Below are 19,829 nucleotides of genomic sequence, written 5' to 3'. Positions count from 1 at the left end.
CTCCTTTCAAGAGGGTCAGAAGCCTCCTTTCAAGAGGCTCAGAAGCTTCCTTTAAGAGGCTCAGAAGCCTCCTTTCAAGAGCGTCGGAGGCCTCCTTTCAAGAGGCTCAGAAGTCTCCTTTCAAGAGGGTCAGAAGCCTCCTTTCAAGAGGCTCAGAAGCCTCCTTTCAACAGGCTCAGAAGCCTTCTTTCAAGAGGCTCAGAAGCCTCCTTTCAAGAGGCTTAGAAGTCTCCTTTCAAGAGGCTTAGAAGTCTCCTTTCAAGAGGCTTAGAAGTCTCCTTTCAAGAGGCTCAGAAGCCTCCTTTCAAGAGGCTTAGAAGCCTTCTTTCAAGAGGCTTAGAAGCCTCCTTTCAAGAGGCTCAGAAGCCTCCTTTCAGGAGACTCCTTTCAAGAGGCTCGGAAGCCTTCTTTCAAGAGGCTAGGAAGCCTCCTTTCAAGAGGCTAGGAAGCCTCCTTTCAAGAGGCTCGGATGCCTCCTTTCAAGAGGCTCGGAGGCCTCCTTACAAGAGGGTTGGAAGCCTCCTTTCAAGAGGGTTGGAAGCCTCCTTTCAAGAGACTCGGAAGCATCCTTTCAAGAGACTCGGAAGCCTCCTTTCAAGAGGCTCGGAAGCCTCCTTTCAAGAGGCTCGGAAGCCTCCTTTCAAGTGGCTCGGAAGACTCCTTTCAAGAGGCTCGGAAGCCTACTTTCAAGAGGCTCGGAAGCCCCCTTCAAGAGGCTCGAAACCTTGTTTCGTTGGAAATTCAAACGAATATTGTTGGAAATTCGACACGAATTTCGTTGAAAATCTGACACGGATTTAAAAAAAAAATCGATAGATTCAAATGCGACAAGGATTTCGTTGGAAATCCGACACGGATTTCGTTGAAAATTCGACACGGATTCGTTGGAAATCTGACACGGATTTCGTTGGAAATCCGACACGGATTTCGTTGGAAATCCGACACGGATTTCTTTGGAAATCCGACACGGATTTCGTTGGAAATCCAACACGGATTTCGTTGGAAATCCGACACGGATTTCGTTGGAAATCCGACACGGATTTCGTTGGAAATCCGACACGGATTTCGTTGGAAATCCAACACGGATTTCGTTGGAAATCCGACACGGATTTCGTTGGAAATCCGACACGGATTTCGGTGAAAATCCGACACCGTTATTGATATCGTTAGAAATCCGACACGAATTTTGTTGGGAATCCGACACGTATTTCGTTGAAAATCAGACACGAGTTCCTTTGGAATTCCGACATGGATTTCTTTGGAAATCCGTAACGGATTTTTATGGAAATCAGTCAGATTCCATACGATATGAGTTTCGATCTAACAGCTTGGATTACGTTGGAAATCCGACAGATTTAATTGAAAATCCGACTCCAGTTCCATTGGAAATTCTAGACGGGTTTTGTTTTTAATCCGAAACGGATACAACACAAATTTTCTGGGAAGTTTGGCACGGATTTAAATGAAAAACTGCCATGGATTTTGTTTGAACTTCAACGTGAATTTCTTTCGAAATTCAAAATGAATTTAGTTGAAAGTCCGACTCGCTATTTATACGAGAACCGTTTTTTGATTACGTTGGCAAGCAGATGTTACAAATTCTCGCATTCCAGTGAGAAATCTACTATGAATAGATCCCTGAATTTCGCTGCGATAGTTTTTGAATTTCTATGATCCAAATTTCGGTAATAAATATCAGTGAAGGATTTTTTTTAAATTTTTGTGAAAGAAGCTTCAAAATACGATAAGATATTACAAATTTGTAATTTTTAGCAAAGCATGGTGTTTTGCTGCATATTTTCACGTAATGGGGTTGAATTACATTCTTTTATAATGAGTGATCGTCAAAACGTTTTTAGCTCATACGACAGAAATGGAAACTACCTCGCAGTGAATGTATTCTGACCACAATGACTACCCCATCGTTTTGCGTAAATTTATTAGCAATGATTAAACTTCCAAGCTGCAAACAACAACAAAAAGCTAAACATTCCAACCAATATTGACAGCGCAACACACCGCAAAATCCGCATCTTTCGTACCCCATCCAGTGAGAAATCCGCCACCCACCCCGCGCCCATTTTCCGACTTACCTCGTTTCTCCTCCGTGTGGTCGCGGCACAGGTTTAAGGCAGTTTTCAGAATTCGATCATCGTTGGACATCTGCACGTCGTCACCGTCCTCGGCGGTAAACGTGGACGTGTTGAGTATCGATCCTTTTGTGGTTACGCATCTGGACCCGGCGGGTAAAAATAGAGCAGATGTGGAGAGACGGGAAGAACAAAAAAATGCACGTAAGATTACAAAACCGGTCGACAGAGTCAGTTATCCGAAGACATTTACGACAAATGACAAAGTAGGAGGCTCAGTGATATGTTGGAAGTCACTTACTTCAGGGCGGGATTCTTCTTCCTGATAAAGTCCAGTGCCTGTTTGGAGGCAGCGGCAACCTTTTCGGCGTGCAGTGGGTCGAACCGCCGATCGACCGATGAGGGGGATTTGCCCGCCGGGAACACCGACACGCTGGACGCTAGCTTGGACGTGATGATTCCGGCTGTGGTTGCGTTCGGCACGACACCCGCGTTCGTACCGGGTTTGATTCCTTTGGACAGGCCTTCCAGTTCGTTGATCACTGCCGAATCGGAAGGACGGAATTTCGATTAGGATGAGTGGAAGGGTAAGAAGAAGAAAAAAAATGCGGGAAGACTTACCAACAATAGGAACCATCAACTGGTAGAGCGGGTGCGCCCGGGCAATACTCTCGATTTTGGACAGATAGTCTACGAAGCAGTTGGTATCTGGGACCAGAGATCGCGGGCGGACTTCGATCATCAGGGCGATCGTACTCTGCGATAGGATGTCCTGTAAAGATAGATGGAAAGAAAAAAACGGTAAAAATAATATTGCAATTGTTATTATTAAGGACATTTTAACAACGCACATGATAGTAGAAATTGATCAAAGTGCATTCGAAAGTAAAATAAATGAACGTTAACAATGCAATATCAACCTAATTAATTAGTCAGATAGGTTAATGTCGATATCGAAATCTCGAATTAAAGAACACGTATTTACCAAAAACAATAAAAAACCTTTTCCAGAATTATAGGCCCCCGAATGAAAGCTTCTTCGAACATCTGTATGGAATCGTTTTGTGGCAAAACTTTCCTTCTAATTATATCGTGCACAACGATCCACTCGTAGCCCCATAATCGAACGTGGGACTAGAAAGGTTATGCACACTGAACCTACCATTGGTCGTCTTATTTTTTTTTCCTTCTGGAAGATCACTAACTCTCGAACGTCATTGAACAAGCTGCTGAGGCGGCAACCAACAAACGATCGATGATCGATTCAGTGCAAAAGAGCGCATTTCAGGGGGCGCGCACACCCGGTCTTTCTCTAGTTCATTCCTTCTTTGAACTATGGGAGATTTCTCTCGTACCGAACAAGATTGTTTTCTACTTTATTTTATTTTCATCCATGTCTTATGAGTTTTCTTAGTGTGCTGATATCAAAAGGTGTTTATTACCGAAAATTGTTTGGTTATCTTTTATGCGAAAATATGTAAGTACTCGTAGGTCGGTTTGATAGAAAAAAAAACTGGAAGATAGTGAGTTTTTCTTCCATTTCAATCTTCTGACATACTTGTTCATATACTAATAGTTTCTTTGTAGATTGCTGATAACTACTTTTTGTCCACCGAAAATCCCGCAGTGCCTATTAGTAGCATATTATAGGTAATGTAGCAGCAGTCAACAAAGACTCTGGGTCGAGGTCAACAACCGCCGGGCCGGGCTCTTGCTTTCAGTTTGTTCGGAACCATGCGGCCGGGCCGCCCGCCCCCCTGATGCCATATGCATTATCCGAGCATGTGTGCGCGCCCGCGAGCGCACGGTGGATGCTGCAGCTTCCACGATCGTCGGAACGTTCCAAGTTTGGCAACAGATTAGCCACCGCTCTCCATATGAATGTAGTTTCCACAGGGCATATCTTAAAATCTAGTCTGTAATTTGCGATGGGCGAAGGAAAATCACTATCTCCTTGCGCCCATCACCACTATCCTTCACTATTGGAGCAGTTTGGTGATGATGGGTTCGCTGTTGGCATTTAGGAGGCTTTTGTTTAGCTTTCAGTGCTCGCCGAAATCGCTTTTCAATTGGGCATGGGCACCATCATCAGACGAAGTTTTACGTCATTCTGAATCATTTCTGGAAATCCCGCTGGGCTGTATCAAGGGTGAGTCTTAGTTGACAGAGAAATGGAACTATGTGTCTCATATGAAAGGAATTTGATTAGAGGGAATGCAGATGAATAGTTTGATTTGCATTGAGATATAACAGAGATTGAGGCCCATAAAAGCGATGTAATGCTGTCGAAGTAATAAATCCCTCGTAATTAAGAAACAAATCGTGAACAATTCATTAAAGATTACTTTGGTCAATTGAAGATATGAGAAAACTTGAGAAAACTGTGGGGAATAAAGTGAGCCTGAAAAAAGCATTTCCGGTTGCAAAATTAGCGTCTTCTACAAAGTTGTCTAGAATATTAGAATCATCGAGTGGGTGTTCAACATAATTTACAATTCATTATATTGGCAGAATTTGAAAGGTGAAATTCAACTGGACGTATAAAGAGTTAAAGGCTATTGATCTCAAGATCGTGAGCTCGACCTCCAGAGATGTGAGATTCGGCGAGTAGCCGTTTCCTATAACGTTGTTTAGATCAGAAGTTCTCAAACTTTTTGGATAAGCCTGACAGACCTGACAGAATCCTATATTTTTGCGACTTACCAGGTACCAAATGCATTTGTATTGGATTCGGTTTGGATTTTGATTGGATTAGGATTGGATTTGGATTAGGATTGGATTAGGATTGGATTTGGATTTGGATTGGATTTGAATTTGGTTTGGATGTGGATTGGAATTGGATTTGGATTGGATTTGGATGGGATTTGAATTGGATTTAGATTGTATTTGAATTGGATTTGAATTGGGTTTCAATTGGATTTGGATTGGATTGGATTTGCATTGGATTTGGATTGGGTTTGGATTGGATTTGGATTGGATTTAGATTGGATTGGATTTGGATTGGGTTTAGATTTGGATTGAATTTGGATTGGATTAGGATTGGATTTGGATTGGATTTGGATTGGATTTGGATTGGATTTGGATTTGGATTGGATTTGGATTGGATTTGGATTGGATTTGGATTGGATTCGGATTGGATTTGGATTGAATTTGGATTGAATTTGGATTGGATTTGGATTGAATTTGGAATGAATTTGGATTGGATTTGGATTGTATTTGGATTTGGATTGGATTTGGATTGGATTTGGATTTAATTTAGGTTGGATTTGCATTGGATTTGGATTTGATTTGGATTGGATTTGGATTGGATTTGGATTAGATTTGGATTGGATTTGGATTGGATTGGATTTGGATTGGATTTGGATTGGATTTAAATTGGATTTGGATTGGATTTGGATTGGATTCGGATTTGGATTGAATTTGGATTGAATTTGGATTGGATTTGGATTGAATTTGGATTGAATTTGGATTGGATTTGGATTGTATTTGGATTGGATTTGGTTTTGGATTGGATTTGGATTTGATTTGAATTGGATTTGGATTTAATTTAGGTTGGATTTGGATTGGATTTGGATTGGATTTAGATTGGATTTGGATTGGATTTGGATTGGATTTGGATTGAATTGGATTTGGATTGGATTTGTTTTAGATTTGATTTGGATTGGATTTGGATTGGGATTGGATTTAGATTGTATTTGAATTGGATTTGGATTGGAATTGGATTGGGATTTGATTGGGATTTGATTGGTTTAGTTAATGGTTTAGTAAACCAATTGTTTTACACAGAATTAATTGAGCAGTTTTAGGACAGCGTCAATGCTTTATAGCTACAAGCAATCAATTTACAGCTGTTATGGATATTTAAACACATGCGCTGGTATAAAAAAATACAAATAAATTTATACTTTCGTATAAACAGCTCCAAATAATTTGCTTATCAGAATAAACAGTGAAAGAGTAGAGACGGTGAATATTGTGGGGAATAAAGTGAGCCTGAAAAAAGCATTTCCGGTTTTCGGTTACATTGATAAATAAAATAGTATTTAAATTAAATAAAATGATAAATAACGAATTTGAAATTCTATCGTAGTAGGCATTTGGAATTCCAGCATACTAAGAAGCTAATGAGAAGAAATGAAATTGAATCTCAGTAGGCTGACATAGAATTCTAGATTGTTAGAAGGGGACAAAGAAAATAAATGAAGATCATTCAGTGTTCGTTTCTTGAGGCGTGAACACGTCATTTGTTTGCAAGTGTCCAACGCTTATTTTCAACAACAAAATAAGTTGGTGACCGGATTTGCTTGGCTACGACAAAAACAAATCACATGAAGTAGCAAAACTGCAACTACAGATTCAAAACAATAATTAAACCATTTCATCCGCCCGATTCTGGTGAATATTTGAAATGGAACACAACACCAGTTGACAATCCGTTCAGAACAGTCAATGCATGTGATTCCTGCTGCACTGCAAAAGCAAAGACTTCCATCATTTGAAAGTAGAAAATCCCCAACTTGTAACATTACTAAGCAAGTCGTACAATTTTATAAAATTAGGTCACAAATGCTCCACAAGTCATGCCGGGCTGGCTGCTTGCACCGTGTCGTGTCCAACGAAAGAGGCTCGCTGATTTATGCAAACACAACCGCTTCAAACACCCCGGTATCGAAATCGGCACAAACCAATATTAGGAGATGGGGCACTTAGGTTGTTTACAACAACCTCCACCGGCAGACTGCGTGTTGGATTTGCATAAATAAGAGCGAGCCCAATTTATGGTTTTTCCTTCAGTGCGAGAATCAACCGCCCGGTCCAGTTCTCGGAATGCGCGAATCTTCGGCCCGTGTATAAATTATTAATCAGACCGGGCGATGAATCAAAACCGATATGCGAACTTTAGCGGCGGATCGCATTCTTTTAGCACCCCAAATGAGAACCCTTTCATGCCTCTAATTTGCCCAGGGCGTGCGAAAGGATTTCCTTACGATCGCTAATGCCCGCTACCGATCTGGTCGTTGACCTGCGCCGCTAATTGGCAACATAATCTAAATCAATCCCAAAGTTATGGATCCGGAAAACAAAGAAGCGTGCGCACAACGCACAGGACGGGAAATAGAACGTTTCGGCGCTCTTTCTTCTAATACGTGGTTGTGTTCGGGCCCCGATTCTGAACCTTGCCATTAAAGTAGCGGTAAAGGCACTATCCGAGCACCTCCCTCCCATTAGGTTCGATCCCGTCCGTGTGTAACTGTTTTTCTGGTGGGCTGCCGGCTGGCCTTGCCTAATGAAGACTTCTTCTGGCATTTTCGTCGCCGTGATCACCGTGAACTCTGTTGGTATTCTCCATTACAATGAAATAATTGGCTCCATTCACGAATGTAGGTAAGTCAGAGGTTCCGAGGGATCACTATCGAGCACCGGTGATCTCCACGCCGCATCACCGGCCCAGAAATTAGGCCAGATCCAATCTCCAAAATCATTGTGTTGTTGTGTTCCTGTACTGACTCACTCACATCTCGCTTGGTTCATCCATCATTTCAACGCCGCATCCTGTGGTCCATTGACGCTAGTTGAGCGTGTCTACGGCTTTGCTCAGCCAGTCAGTGTGCTTAGTTAAGCTGTGTCATCCATTAATCGATGTTATCGAAAATTAATGCCCAACGGAACCTCTCTCACTGGTGGGGTGGCACATCATCACATTTCTCCCGGGCCGCCCCTGCCCGCTTTCATCGATCCGGCGGCCGGCGGCCGGAGTCATATTAGCATAAGAAGGTTGATGTTGTATGGGATTCATTAAAAATCGTTTAATGTTCTATTTTTAGTTTTCTTATTTTTCGCTGTGCCTTGTTCGGGCGCGAACAGCCACACGGATCGCATTAGCATAAACATGAGCATAGGCCCAATGAGTAGGTGTGTAGGTCACGTCGTCACCGATCGGTCGATGCTGATGGGGCTGTTGGATCGTATGAATCTTATCGCCTAATCGGGGCTCGGCCGGGGATAGTTTCAAGATCGCGAACTTGTTTCGACCAATTTCTTCGGGGGGAAATTGGTTATGCAAATCGAGCGGGATGCTCCGTCATTCCGAAGTAGAGTGCATAGCATTTCCGTGTAGCGGTGCTTTTCGCTGAGAACTGAGATCATTAATAAACTACTGCGGGACTCGAAGCGTTACGGTTACTAAATTGAAAAAAGAGAGTTTGTTGTTAGTCGTAAAATCGACGAAGAATTGAATGCGTTCGGTACATTTGATGAGGGTTTTGTGTGTCCAAATACATAAAACCAATCATTTCCTGTCGCATTATTTGGTCCCTAAACGGTGCTGCCCATGATTTATCACTGCACTGCTAGTTGGAAGGCATATTAAAGACGAAGATAAAGTAATTAATAGGAACACATCTTCATTGGGATGTTTCAAATCTTTATTTATATTGAATTGGATTGGAAATGGGCTGTGGATGGTATACCGTTACGTTTTCTAATCATTTGATGTTGTTTTTATACTTCTAAAATATTGGGTCTTTGTGGAAAGTATATATTTGATCTATTTAAATAAATTTAGCTACTGCAAATTCTAAGCATTCTTACTTGCAGAAACTTAATAGTCCCTACAAAAAAAAACCCAGATTAATCCACCTAGCGGTGATGATGCCTTTCTCGTGCGGTAAAAAATAGTATATTGGGCATTACTTCTGAGCCCATCGTCCGATCGGACCAATTTTTAATAGGAAATAATGAGACAAGATACTGCGTCGAATTGTTCGAACCTGTTGCGAGGAAATCGGTTCAGGGTAAATGCATTAAAAGTGAGCTAGATTTTTTACGCGCTTTTTTCTGAGAAAAAGTATTTTGGCCATAACTACCAAGCCCATTGTCCGATCCGTCCAATTTTCAATAGGAAACAATGGGGCAGTATACTGCGTCGAATGCAGCCTGTTGTGAGGGAATCCGTTTAGGGTAAGTGCATTAAAATGAGCTAGACTTTTTTACGCGCTTTTTTATGAGAAAAAGTATTTTGACCATAACTACCAAGTCCATTGTCCGATCTGTCCAATTTTCAATAGGAAACAATAGGGCAAGATACTGCGTTGAATGCAGCCTGTTGTGAGGGAATCCGTTTAGGGTAAGTGCATTAAAAGTGAGCTAGACTTTTTCACGCGCTTTTTTATGAGAAAAAGTATTTTGGCCATAACTACCAAGCCCATAGTCCGATCCGGCCAAATTTTAATAGGAAACAATGGGGCAGTATACTGCGTCGAATGCAACCTGTTGCGAGGAAATTGGTTGAGGTAAGTGCAAAAAAGTGAGCTAAACTTTTGCTCTTTTGGTGCGCACATACACACACATACACACACACACACGCACACACACACAGACATCACCTCAATTCGTCGAGCTGAGTCGATTGGTATATAACACTATGGGTCTCCGGGCCTCCTATAAAAAGTTCATTTTTGGAGCGAACATATAGCCTTTACGTATACTTAGTATACGAGAAAGGCAAAAACGTGAGTTTCTAAACATTTCAACTAAAAATATATAAAAAAAAACTCAAAGGTGTTAAGCGATATGGATCAACTAGGTCCGAGCTCTATATGACAGACAAAGAAAAATAAAACTCAAAGGTGCAGCTGAATCGGGTTGTACGCAAAGGTGATGTCGACAAGTCGAGTCAAGTACGAGACACTGAAAACGGCCTTACTGTTGAGGTCAAAATACGTATCTGTCAAAGGTACATTCAAGTGGTGGAATTAAATTGGATAGTACGAACTCGTCTTATGGCAAGTGAACTTTAACACTGTCACAGTGCACACATGCTTTATACTGGCTTTAAAATATCTTTTTATTACCGAAAAGGCGAACTATAGTGCTAATGGTTACTTGGTGCCAGATGAGCACCCTAAGAATGATACTCAATACCTTCTCTATCTAACAATACAGCAGTTCTTTTCTGTTACATCTTATCTAACTTCTAGACTAGAACGCGAATTTAAAAAAGAACGGTAATTCTGATAAATGTGACAAAACTAAAATTCTGGTTTTGACTGGTTCAAATATAATACGGGGCAAGATGGGCCCCCTTGTAAAAATCAGTTTTTCTAACTGAATTGTATTAGAGCGCCAATATTAACAAATCATAATAGCTTTTAATGCGCATTGGCCATATTAAAACAATAAAACTGTTTTTAGGATCGATAAGTTATTATTTTTCATTGATACCATAAAAATCTCATTGAATAGTAACAATCAGTTTAAAATTTCAGTAAATTTGATAATTTACGTTACTCGCCAGATTCAGCGCATAGTAAATCATAATTGTAGGTTGTGTAAAGAAGTTTTAGTATTTTGTGTATTGAGCACCCCCATCTTGTCCCGTTTGAGATAAATTATTCAAATCTTAAAACATGGTCAAACATTTCACTGTGAATATTTTAAATGGCCCTAAAATATTCTCTGAAGTCATATAAAATGTGTAGTTGGTCAAGATTTTCATTAAAAAATGTTTATGTTTAAAAAAACTTTAGAAGTTACACCAACTTTTGCTAAGTCATCTGTATTTCAGATCAATTTTATTTTTATAATGGTTTTTCAGTGTCAAGTCTTTTGTTGGACTATAGTTCAACAGTGTGCGGAAATGTTCAGAGAGAAAAGGCATAATAGCGGTCGAATTGAAGGGTGCTCTTCTTGCCCCGTTCTCCCCTATATATTTTCATACATATATAGCAAGCAACTTTGATATAGTTGGATATAGTTGAATACGTATCAAAAGTTTGAGTATGGAAACAAACCACTGTTTGTTGATTGCACCTAAAGGATAGATCAGATGACCAAAAAAATCTAAACTAGCTAACGATGTAGTCACGATCACGAACTCAAGAACAGTTCCCGAGCAAAGTCTGAAAACATAATGAGAGCATAAAGAAAACATATTTTGATTTCGACATCAAACTGAAATCGAATCATCAAGAATGATTTCATATTTTGATCGCCGTTTGCTGTAGATTTCTAAATTGTATGATCTGACATCAAACTGTGTACTTATTTTGTTATCGGAACGAATATCAAAATTAGTTTTCGATTTGTTCTCAAGCTTTGCTCGGGTTTGGATTACCCAAAATATCTCAAAACTATCTTAGGATATCCGTTGACCCCCAGAAGGTTTAATGGATATAACTGAATGCATATTGAAGCTTTGAGTCCTAAAAAAGGATTTTCTTGCTGCTGTAGAACTCAAGGACAGTTTCAATCAGGAGGGTGAAATGCAGGGCTGGTAGCGATGAACGGCGTTCAAAATAGTGACTTTAGTGACCAGCGATGACGAAAAAGTGACCAAATAGTGACTTTCAATTGCAGAAAAAGTGACCAAATAGTGACTTTTGTATGAAGTTTTGAACCGGGTATAAAGATAAAAGTTGCATTAGCATTGTAACGGTATAATTCGTAGATTGCAAACTTGTGTTTTATTTATGAAATCCTTATCTAGAATGCTATCAGAAATCAAGAAAAGGCAAAAACAATAAAAGCATGAGTAGTACTTACTATTGGCCACACCCATCTTCGTTGTACGAAGGGGGAGGATGGATGCAAGAGGCCATTGACTGCGACACTTTTATAAGTACCACAGAGTTGGATATTGAGGATGGTATTCATTGGATCAGCCAGAAGCTAGCAATGTTACCATGGTACCTCATATTAAGTAACACACCACGAGAAGGTATCTACCAGCCGTAACGGGAACGAGTATTGAGTTACAAGTTGTGTCACAAAATTATGTTGATAATTAAAACAATTTTTTTAATATAATAGCCAAAGAATAATATAAAATGATCTAATTGACTCCTAGCCGGTGATGTATTTGGAATCAAGATTTACATTTTCCAAATTTTGCACTCATCCTGAATGTTTAACTCATGTGAATTATCATGTGATTTTTCTTTTTTTTGTGCAGGATTTTCGAAACATGTTGCAAAGATTTTGATGGTAAATTAAAATCACACGATCAAAAACACGAATGAAAAAAAAATCGGGTCCGGGTGAAAAAAGAATCTTGTGTAATTAAAATAATGAAGAAATTAAAAAAAAAAATTACTTGGTATTAAACTATGTTGAAACTTTCAAACTCAGTCAAGCATCTTGGAGTTAGACTTGACAGTGAGCTGAATTGGAACTGACATCTTGAGGAAGCATTGAGTAAGACTACAAATGCTTTATGGGTAAGTGAGGCGACATTCGGTAAAAAGTGGGGACTAAAGCCAAAAATGATCCAATTGATTTATACGGCGATTGTGAAACCCAGAATTTCATATGCCGCATTAATATGGCGGCCAAAATCAAAAGAAAGGGTGGTTCAGAAAAGTTGGAAAACTTCAAAGATTGACTACTCTTTCAATAACTGGTGCAATGCGAAGCACGCCGAATAAAGCGCTAGACGCTTTGCTCCACGTGCTACCATTGAATCAATTTATTCAGTTAAAAGCAGAGAAGGGTGCTTTAAAGATCAAAAGAGATTCAAACCTCTTCGAAGGTGACCTAAAAGGACATCTTAGTGTTCTAAACAAAATAAATATAAACTCACTTATCACAAACAATGATGACTGGATGAGAAGAAGATACAATTTTTATCATTGTTTTGATGTAATTAGTCTTGAGCGAAATACATGGGTGGACGAAATACACGGTGGACCAAATCTTCGCTGAGGATCAATTGTATTTTACACCGATGATTCAAAGCTGAACAATCATGTTGGAGCAGGCGTGACTGGCCCAGGGATAAATATTTTGATTCCCATGGGCAAATGGCCAACTATTATCCAAGCTGAAGTTCAGGCTATTCTTGAATGCTCTAAATTATGCTTACGCAGAAATTATAGGCATTCAAATATTTGCATAATGTCTGACAGTCAAGCAGCATTGAATGTTTTGAAATCAGCAACATGCAGATCTAAACTCGTTTGGGAATGTGTTCGGTCACTCCAAACCTTGGGTAGTCGTAACAAAGTGAACCTGTATTGCGTTCCTGGTCATTGTGGCATTGAAGGCAATGAACATTCTGATATGCTGGCCAGACTTGGTTCATCTCGACAATTCATAGGTCCCGAACCATTTTGTGGTGTATCTGCGTGTTCTCTTCGAATGGAACTCAAATCTTGGGAACATTCTAAAATAGAGGACATCTGGAAAAACACCTTAATTGCGAGGCAGTCTAAACGTTTCATCACACCAAACGTATTAATCACTCGCAAAATTTTATATCTTAACACATACACAGGCCTTATAACAGGCCATTGCCCGAGCCGATAAGCCCAAGCTGTTAGGAAAACTTCAAGATGATGTATGTCGTTTCTGCGGCATACATGTAGAAGACTCGGAGCATCTGTTATGCCATTGTCCAGCAATTTTTAGAAAGCGATTACAGTTCTTCAACAAGGGGCTGATAGAACCCTCAGAAGTTTGGGGAACAAGTCCCAATATGGTAGTACGATTCATCAGAACCATAATACCGCATTGGGATACGCTGGTAGTCAAGGTAATGCAATTGATCTAAATAGTAATGATGCGTCAACTTGACAAAGCTAGATCAAATGGGGCGTATATCACAATAGATCTAATAAATGGTTGCAGTGATTAAAATACCCAACAAGGAAAAATGAAAAAAAGAAAATTAAATGAAGTTTTTTGAAATCCAGAAATTCTAATAAACTTTAATTTCAGAATGGAAGAATATTTTTATAAAAATGTGATATTTCTGAAATAATTTCAATCAAAAAATTTTGAATTTAGTGGCTTGTGCCAGAACTACTTTTGACATAACTTGGTCTATAATTTTTTTACGCGGCTTATCTCGGAGCGTCGCAAGACGGATTTAACAATAATATATGAATTTAACAGTCATACTGTAATTACTGTTACGACGCCCTTATCGCTCATTATTCTCCCTGACGTTGAGAAACATCAAACATCATTGTCATGTGACAAAAATGAGGCCTATCTTTGTCACTGGAGGGTATTGACGCTCACCAACAGACGTGGTTCTGGTTCCAATACTCCTCATGAATCGAAAAAAGCCTCACGATTTTCACAAGACACTTGGAACTTCTTTGGTGCATATTTCCCAAATTTAATATATTGGTATCAGATTCACATTTGGTTTGATTGATAATAATACAAATACAAAGTTCAAATGATTTTTATTAACTTTTACCACTTTTCTACCACAGACAATGCAAAAATAGTGACTTTAGTGACCATTTTTCGAAAAATAGTGACTTTAGTGACTTTTGGATGTAAATAGTGACTTTTTAGTGACCTGACTCAAAATAGTGACCAAGTCACTAAAAAGTGACTCGCTACCAGGCCTGGAAATGCCTGTCATCTGCGGTACAATGGCACTCTACCCAACATCGTTTTTGGTACCCAGTTTCTAGTGCTATACCCTAATTCAGCTGCTCGTTTTGGGTAATTGGCTCGTACGTAGTTAGTGCTTATTATCGGCAATTAACTTTTCTTGACGAAAACTAGCAATTAGTTGAGATTTATCGAGTCTTTTGTGTTTGTACAGCTATTTTATGTCGAAAAATAGCACGTCGATACCTCCGAAGCTTAATTATCGTGGATTAAACGGAATAAAAACAAAAACATTGTGCCCTGTGCCCAGTCCCCTGGTTTCAATAACCCAGAATATCCCAAAAGTATCTTACGATACCTGTTGGTCTCCCAGGAGATGTAATGGATATATGTAGTTGAGTGCATGTCGAAGCATTGAGTACCTAAAAAAAGCTTCTAAGCAGATGTAGATCTCAAGTCCCGAACTCAAGAATAGTTTGGATAACCCAGAATGTCCCAGAACCACCATGCCCATCCATCTTCTTTTTAGTTTCTTTCTTCCTAATTGCTTTTTCTCTCTTTATTTGTTCTTCTTATTTCCTTATTTCTTATTCATTCTTACTTAGTCATTCTTTTTTCCCCTTTATTTTTTCTTCTTCCTTCTTTATTAATTCATCTTCCTTCCTCTTTCTTTCTTATTCCTTATTCTTCTTCTTTTCTTCATCTCCCTTATTAACATTTCTCTTCTTCCTTATTTCTCCCTTCTTTATTTTTTCTTCTAACATCCGCGTTTCTCGTGTTTCGCTTCTCACTTCTTTCTTTTTACTCCCTCCTCGCTTACTTCTCACATCTTACTTCTCATTTCTCACTTTTTATTTTTCACTTCTCACCTTCTACTCGCTCACTTCTCACATTTCTCATTTTTCTCATTTTTCAGATTTCATTTCTCACTTTTCGATTCGAAAAAAATAGTGACTTTAGTGACCAAAGCTGACGAAAAAAGAGACCAAATAGTGACTTTCAGTTGCAGAAAAAGTGACCAAATAGTGACTTTCAGTTTCAGTTGCAAGATCGATGAGACGAAATCAAGCGTTTTTGGGTTGAAGGAGAATCTTTTTTTTCGTAATTTGTGGCGAAAAACATCTTTCACTCACCACTCCTTTTTTTAGAACGAACTCAGAAGAGAAACGAAAATCGTGCATGCTAATTTTCATCTAATCAATGACTAAGTAAAATTGCCCTCTCTTTTAAACCCACGGAAATTTCACTCAATATCAGTCAAAAGCAGGACTACTTAAAACTAAAGTGCCTGCATTATGCAAGTGGCGGAATATTCCTACCTTTAAGAGCCTTGCGCTCGATTGAAAAAACTAATTTGACAGCAAGCGCGCCATTCCACACTGCGTCTCTTTGTTATGAGGGCAGCCTCTTTACTAAAAACTATGAGCAGTCTTGTGAGCAAAACCATTTTTTTATGCCACTGGAAGTGAGCGAAACATGGTTATCAATAATAAGACCTATTTTTCCTTCCCGAAAAATGATTTCTTGGCGAAAATCTGCGTGAATGAGCATTCTTTTCTCTTGAGAATGAGTGAAAGTTACGATCACTGGATTAGCTGAACACCTACTTAAGGAAGATGCAGAGAACTCTACGATTTGTCATAGGTGCCACAGAAGTTTTTGGAATTTTTAGTGCGAAAGAAACAACAGTACGGATCGTTTTGGTAGAAAACGAAACAAAAATTATGAAGATTCATGTACAACTAGCCTGGGATTGAACGCTCGACCTTCTGCTTATAATGCGTAATACGCAGATTTTCCGACACAGCAGCGTATTCATGAACGATTTTTGCTATGGAATTCGACAGCGCATGCAATCTTCAACATTGGGGAGACTTGATTTCCTTTCTACTCCACCTTTTCCACCTCTACTCAATAAATATTTTCAAGTCACCTCATATTGAGGCAACAACTTAAAATTCAAATATCCTGAAATTGTGGTGGAATGTTGGCATTTTTATCAGTGAAGATCATTTAGGATATGTATGGCTTTGTGCTGTGAAAAAAATGATAGCATTTGGTCATTATTGGGAAATTTTGCGTGGTCACTTGCGTGGCCAAGGATCGCTGAGAATCGCGGGGAATTGAGTGAGCCACGGTGACGATCTGGGGCCGATAGAGAACGGAGACGAGGGCGGTTCACAATATTTCACATAGCGTTGCAAACTGCTATGAGGAAGTTTGATGCCTTGGAACAGCTCGCTTAAACAACGTCCCTTAATATCGTTTGGTGGCATCACTCCGCGCATTAAAATTGTTTCCCGTTGATTCGGGCGATTTTTTGGCGTCGACATAACTAGTAGTTCACAAAAATTCAAATAGGTTTCAAATAGGTTACGGTATCATCCGCAACGATATTTGACCATTTTATGCCCAAAGAGAAAACATAACCCACCATCGAGTACATTGCATGTTTTCAGCAAATTTACACAACACAAATATTTCACTGGAATTTGATATCACATCGCAAAGTACATTTAATTTACTAAATCACAAAGTATAACACTCACCTCTTTGCAATGTTTTTCTCACGTGCGGTTAATCGCATCGTTTATCATGCATGATATGTTAATACATGATGGATGTTCTTGAAGCATTTTTCTTAATTTTTTTTATTTTTTATTTTCTTTTCGATCCAAGGCCGATCATTTAGAGGGTAATGATAGAAGTGTCCTTGCAGAGCACTTGAACGCCATGGGGTAGGATAAGCATGGGAGGAGGGGAGATTTGGATTTGGAATCCGACTCGACACTAATGCAAAATGTAAGTGAATGCAAACTAGTCAATGATAAATGGTTAAAATGATAATTCCACAAATTCTAGTACAACGTTTTTCTAGTTTTCAAAAGCAATCTTTAAATGTAATCTCTTCTTCTTTTGCCTTGGAATGAGCTATTTTGATGTGGTTTGAAAAGTCATATAGGGGAAATGATGGCTTTGGCACGTTTTGTTCTATTATTGTCAGGGGGTTTTTGTTAACCAAATTTTATGAAATTTGGTCACAATATTCTTCGATATGCAAATTACTCCTACAATTATTCCACGAATTCCTCCTGGATTTACTCAAGTAACTATACAGAAGAGTGTCCCAAGAAATTCCTCCTGCAGTTCATCTAAGAATCTCTCCTGAAGTACAGCAAGAAACTCTAGAAGTTCTTCTAAACACTTCTCCTGGAGTTAACCAAGGAATTCCGCATGAGGAGCCCATAACAATGCCTCCGGGAGTACCGACACAATTCCACCCTGAAGTTCTTCAACAAATGTGTCGTGAAATTCCACCAAGAACTCCTTCTCGAATTCCACCAGAAATTCTTCCTGGAGTTCCAACAACAACTCCACCCACAGAGAGTTCCTTCAAAAAAATTCTTTGAATTCCTCCAGAGATCCTACTTTGAACAGAAATTAATCCTCGAGACCCTTTAGGAATGAATCCTGAAGCACTTCTAGGAATTCATGTTGAAGTTCCACCTAATTTTTCTGGAGAATCTATGTGTGTTTCTACAGGAATTCCTCCAGGAGTTAGAGTTGTGCGCTGGCCTTGAAATCGTAGGCGGTGGAGTTTTGTCGTGCTTTTGCTTCGCTGCGGCAAGCAAATTCTTCAGAGTTTCTTCGGCAGAAATTATTGCAGGAAAATCTCTGGATTCCCGACCAGAATAAAATAACCGATTTGTAGCAGGTCGTGTACCTTGGAAGAGCTCCTGAACAATAAAGTGGGAAATATTTGAAAAACTACAGGAGTAATTTCTGGAGGAGCTCAATGACTAATTTCTGAAAGAGCTTCAAAAAGAATTTTCGGAGGAGGAATCCTGGAGGAACTCCAAGAAGAATTCCTGGCGGAACTCCAGATAGAATTCTTTTAAGAACTCCTGGAAGAATCACATTCCAAGTTCCCTCAGGAATTTATTCTGAATTCCTCCAGCAATTCTTTCAGAATGCCAAAAGGAATTCATTCAGAATTCCCCAAAAAATTCCCCCTGGAGTGACTTCAGGAATTCCGCCCAGGATTTTTTCCGAAAGTTCTTATTGAAGCTCCACCAGAAATTTTTCCTGGATTTCCTCCTGAAGTTCATCCAAAGTTACCTTCTGCAGTTCCACAAATTATTCCTCTTAGAGTTCCATCACGAATTTCTCTTAGAATTCCATTAGTAGTTTTTTCTGGAATTAGTCTTGGAGTTCCTCCAGTAATTCATTCCGGATTTTATCCAGTAATTCCTCCTGGAGCTCCTGGAGCTTCAAATGAATCTTTGAATGGAATTACTCCAGGAATTCTTGGAATAACTCACGCCTAGCGGAATTCAGGATAGGGGAATTAGGCATGAATTCTGGAGTTCAGGAATGAGGAATTCCTGAAGGAACTTTGAGAGAAATTCCTGGCCTAACTCCAGGATGAACTCCTCGAATGTGAAAGGAATTCTAGGAGGATCTTTCAAGATAAATTACTTGATGAACTTAGGAAAAAACTTCTTTAGGAACTTCGGGAAGAATTCCTGGATTAGCTCCAGGAAAAATTCCTGAATGAACTGCAGGAGGAATGCCTGGAGGAACTCTTGCTGGAGTTCCTTCTTGAATTTTCCTTTTCAAATACCTTCATGAGTTCCTTCCTGTAGTTCTTCAAAGAGTTCTGCTGTGAATTTCTTTTGAAGTTTCTCAAGAAATTCCTCCTGGAACTCACATAGGAGTTCTTTCTAAAGTTCCTTCTGGAATTCCTTTGGACGTTCCTCGTGGAAACGAAATCTGTAAACAAGCATTAGACTGGAACCCAGCAGGACATCGCAGCAGAGGCTCATGGCGGCGAAGCCTCAATAAAGAAATAAAAGAAGTCGACCGAAATCTAACCTGGCAACAGGTTAAAGCGATAGCTGGGCAACGCTCAGGATGGAGATCTTTCAAGTTGGCCCTTTGCACCACCGGAGGTGTACAGGATCCATAAGTAAAGTAAGTAAGTTCCTTGTGGAAATCTTTCATAAGGTTCTCCAGGAATTCCTGCAGATGTTTCTTACGCAATTCCACTAATAATCCCTAGATTTCCTACATAAATTTCTCTTGAAATTGCTCCCGATGTTCATCCTGGTTCAATTAATTCTTTCTACAATTCATACAAGAGATCCTCCACGAACTACCATATCCTGCTTTTTATTATAGCTTTGGATCAACTATGGGGATTCAATTTTGACTTTATAGCGTCGTTCTAGTAGTCATTGAAACATTTTCAAATGTCAAAATTTCTGAAATAATATTTACATTATTAAAACATCTTTTCCCTTTTGTGTAGGCTTTCAAATTCAATTGATGTGGTGTATCTAGATATATTTGGTACCATTATTAAATAAAACCATATTCAATGTTGCAGGT

At 39.4% G+C, this 19,829-nt stretch overlaps 1 protein-coding gene across 2 annotated transcripts in view; it reads right to left on the bottom strand.

The window, feature by feature from the left end:
- LOC134207912 (telomerase-binding protein EST1A) overlaps nucleotides 1-19,829 on the bottom strand; it is a 339,763-nt gene that overhangs the window by 8,157 nt on the left and 311,777 nt on the right. For both annotated transcript variants that reach the window (XM_062683978.1, XM_062683979.1), the window contains exons 14-16: nucleotides 2,712-2,862; nucleotides 2,392-2,632; nucleotides 2,094-2,233 (exon numbers count right to left, since the gene is read on the bottom strand). In XM_062683978.1, coding sequence (XP_062539962.1) covers nucleotides 2,094-2,233; nucleotides 2,392-2,632; nucleotides 2,712-2,862 — 532 coding nt within the window. The remainder of the gene's footprint in view (nucleotides 1-2,093; nucleotides 2,234-2,391; nucleotides 2,633-2,711; nucleotides 2,863-19,829) is intronic.

This window comes from Armigeres subalbatus, chromosome 1, assembly GCF_024139115.2.
Source record: "Armigeres subalbatus isolate Guangzhou_Male chromosome 1, GZ_Asu_2, whole genome shotgun sequence".
In the NCBI taxonomy this organism is placed as follows: Eukaryota; Metazoa; Arthropoda; class Insecta; order Diptera; family Culicidae; genus Armigeres; species Armigeres subalbatus.
Note: the sequence above shows the minus strand (reverse complement) of the source record. Positions and strands in the feature narration are given on the sequence as shown.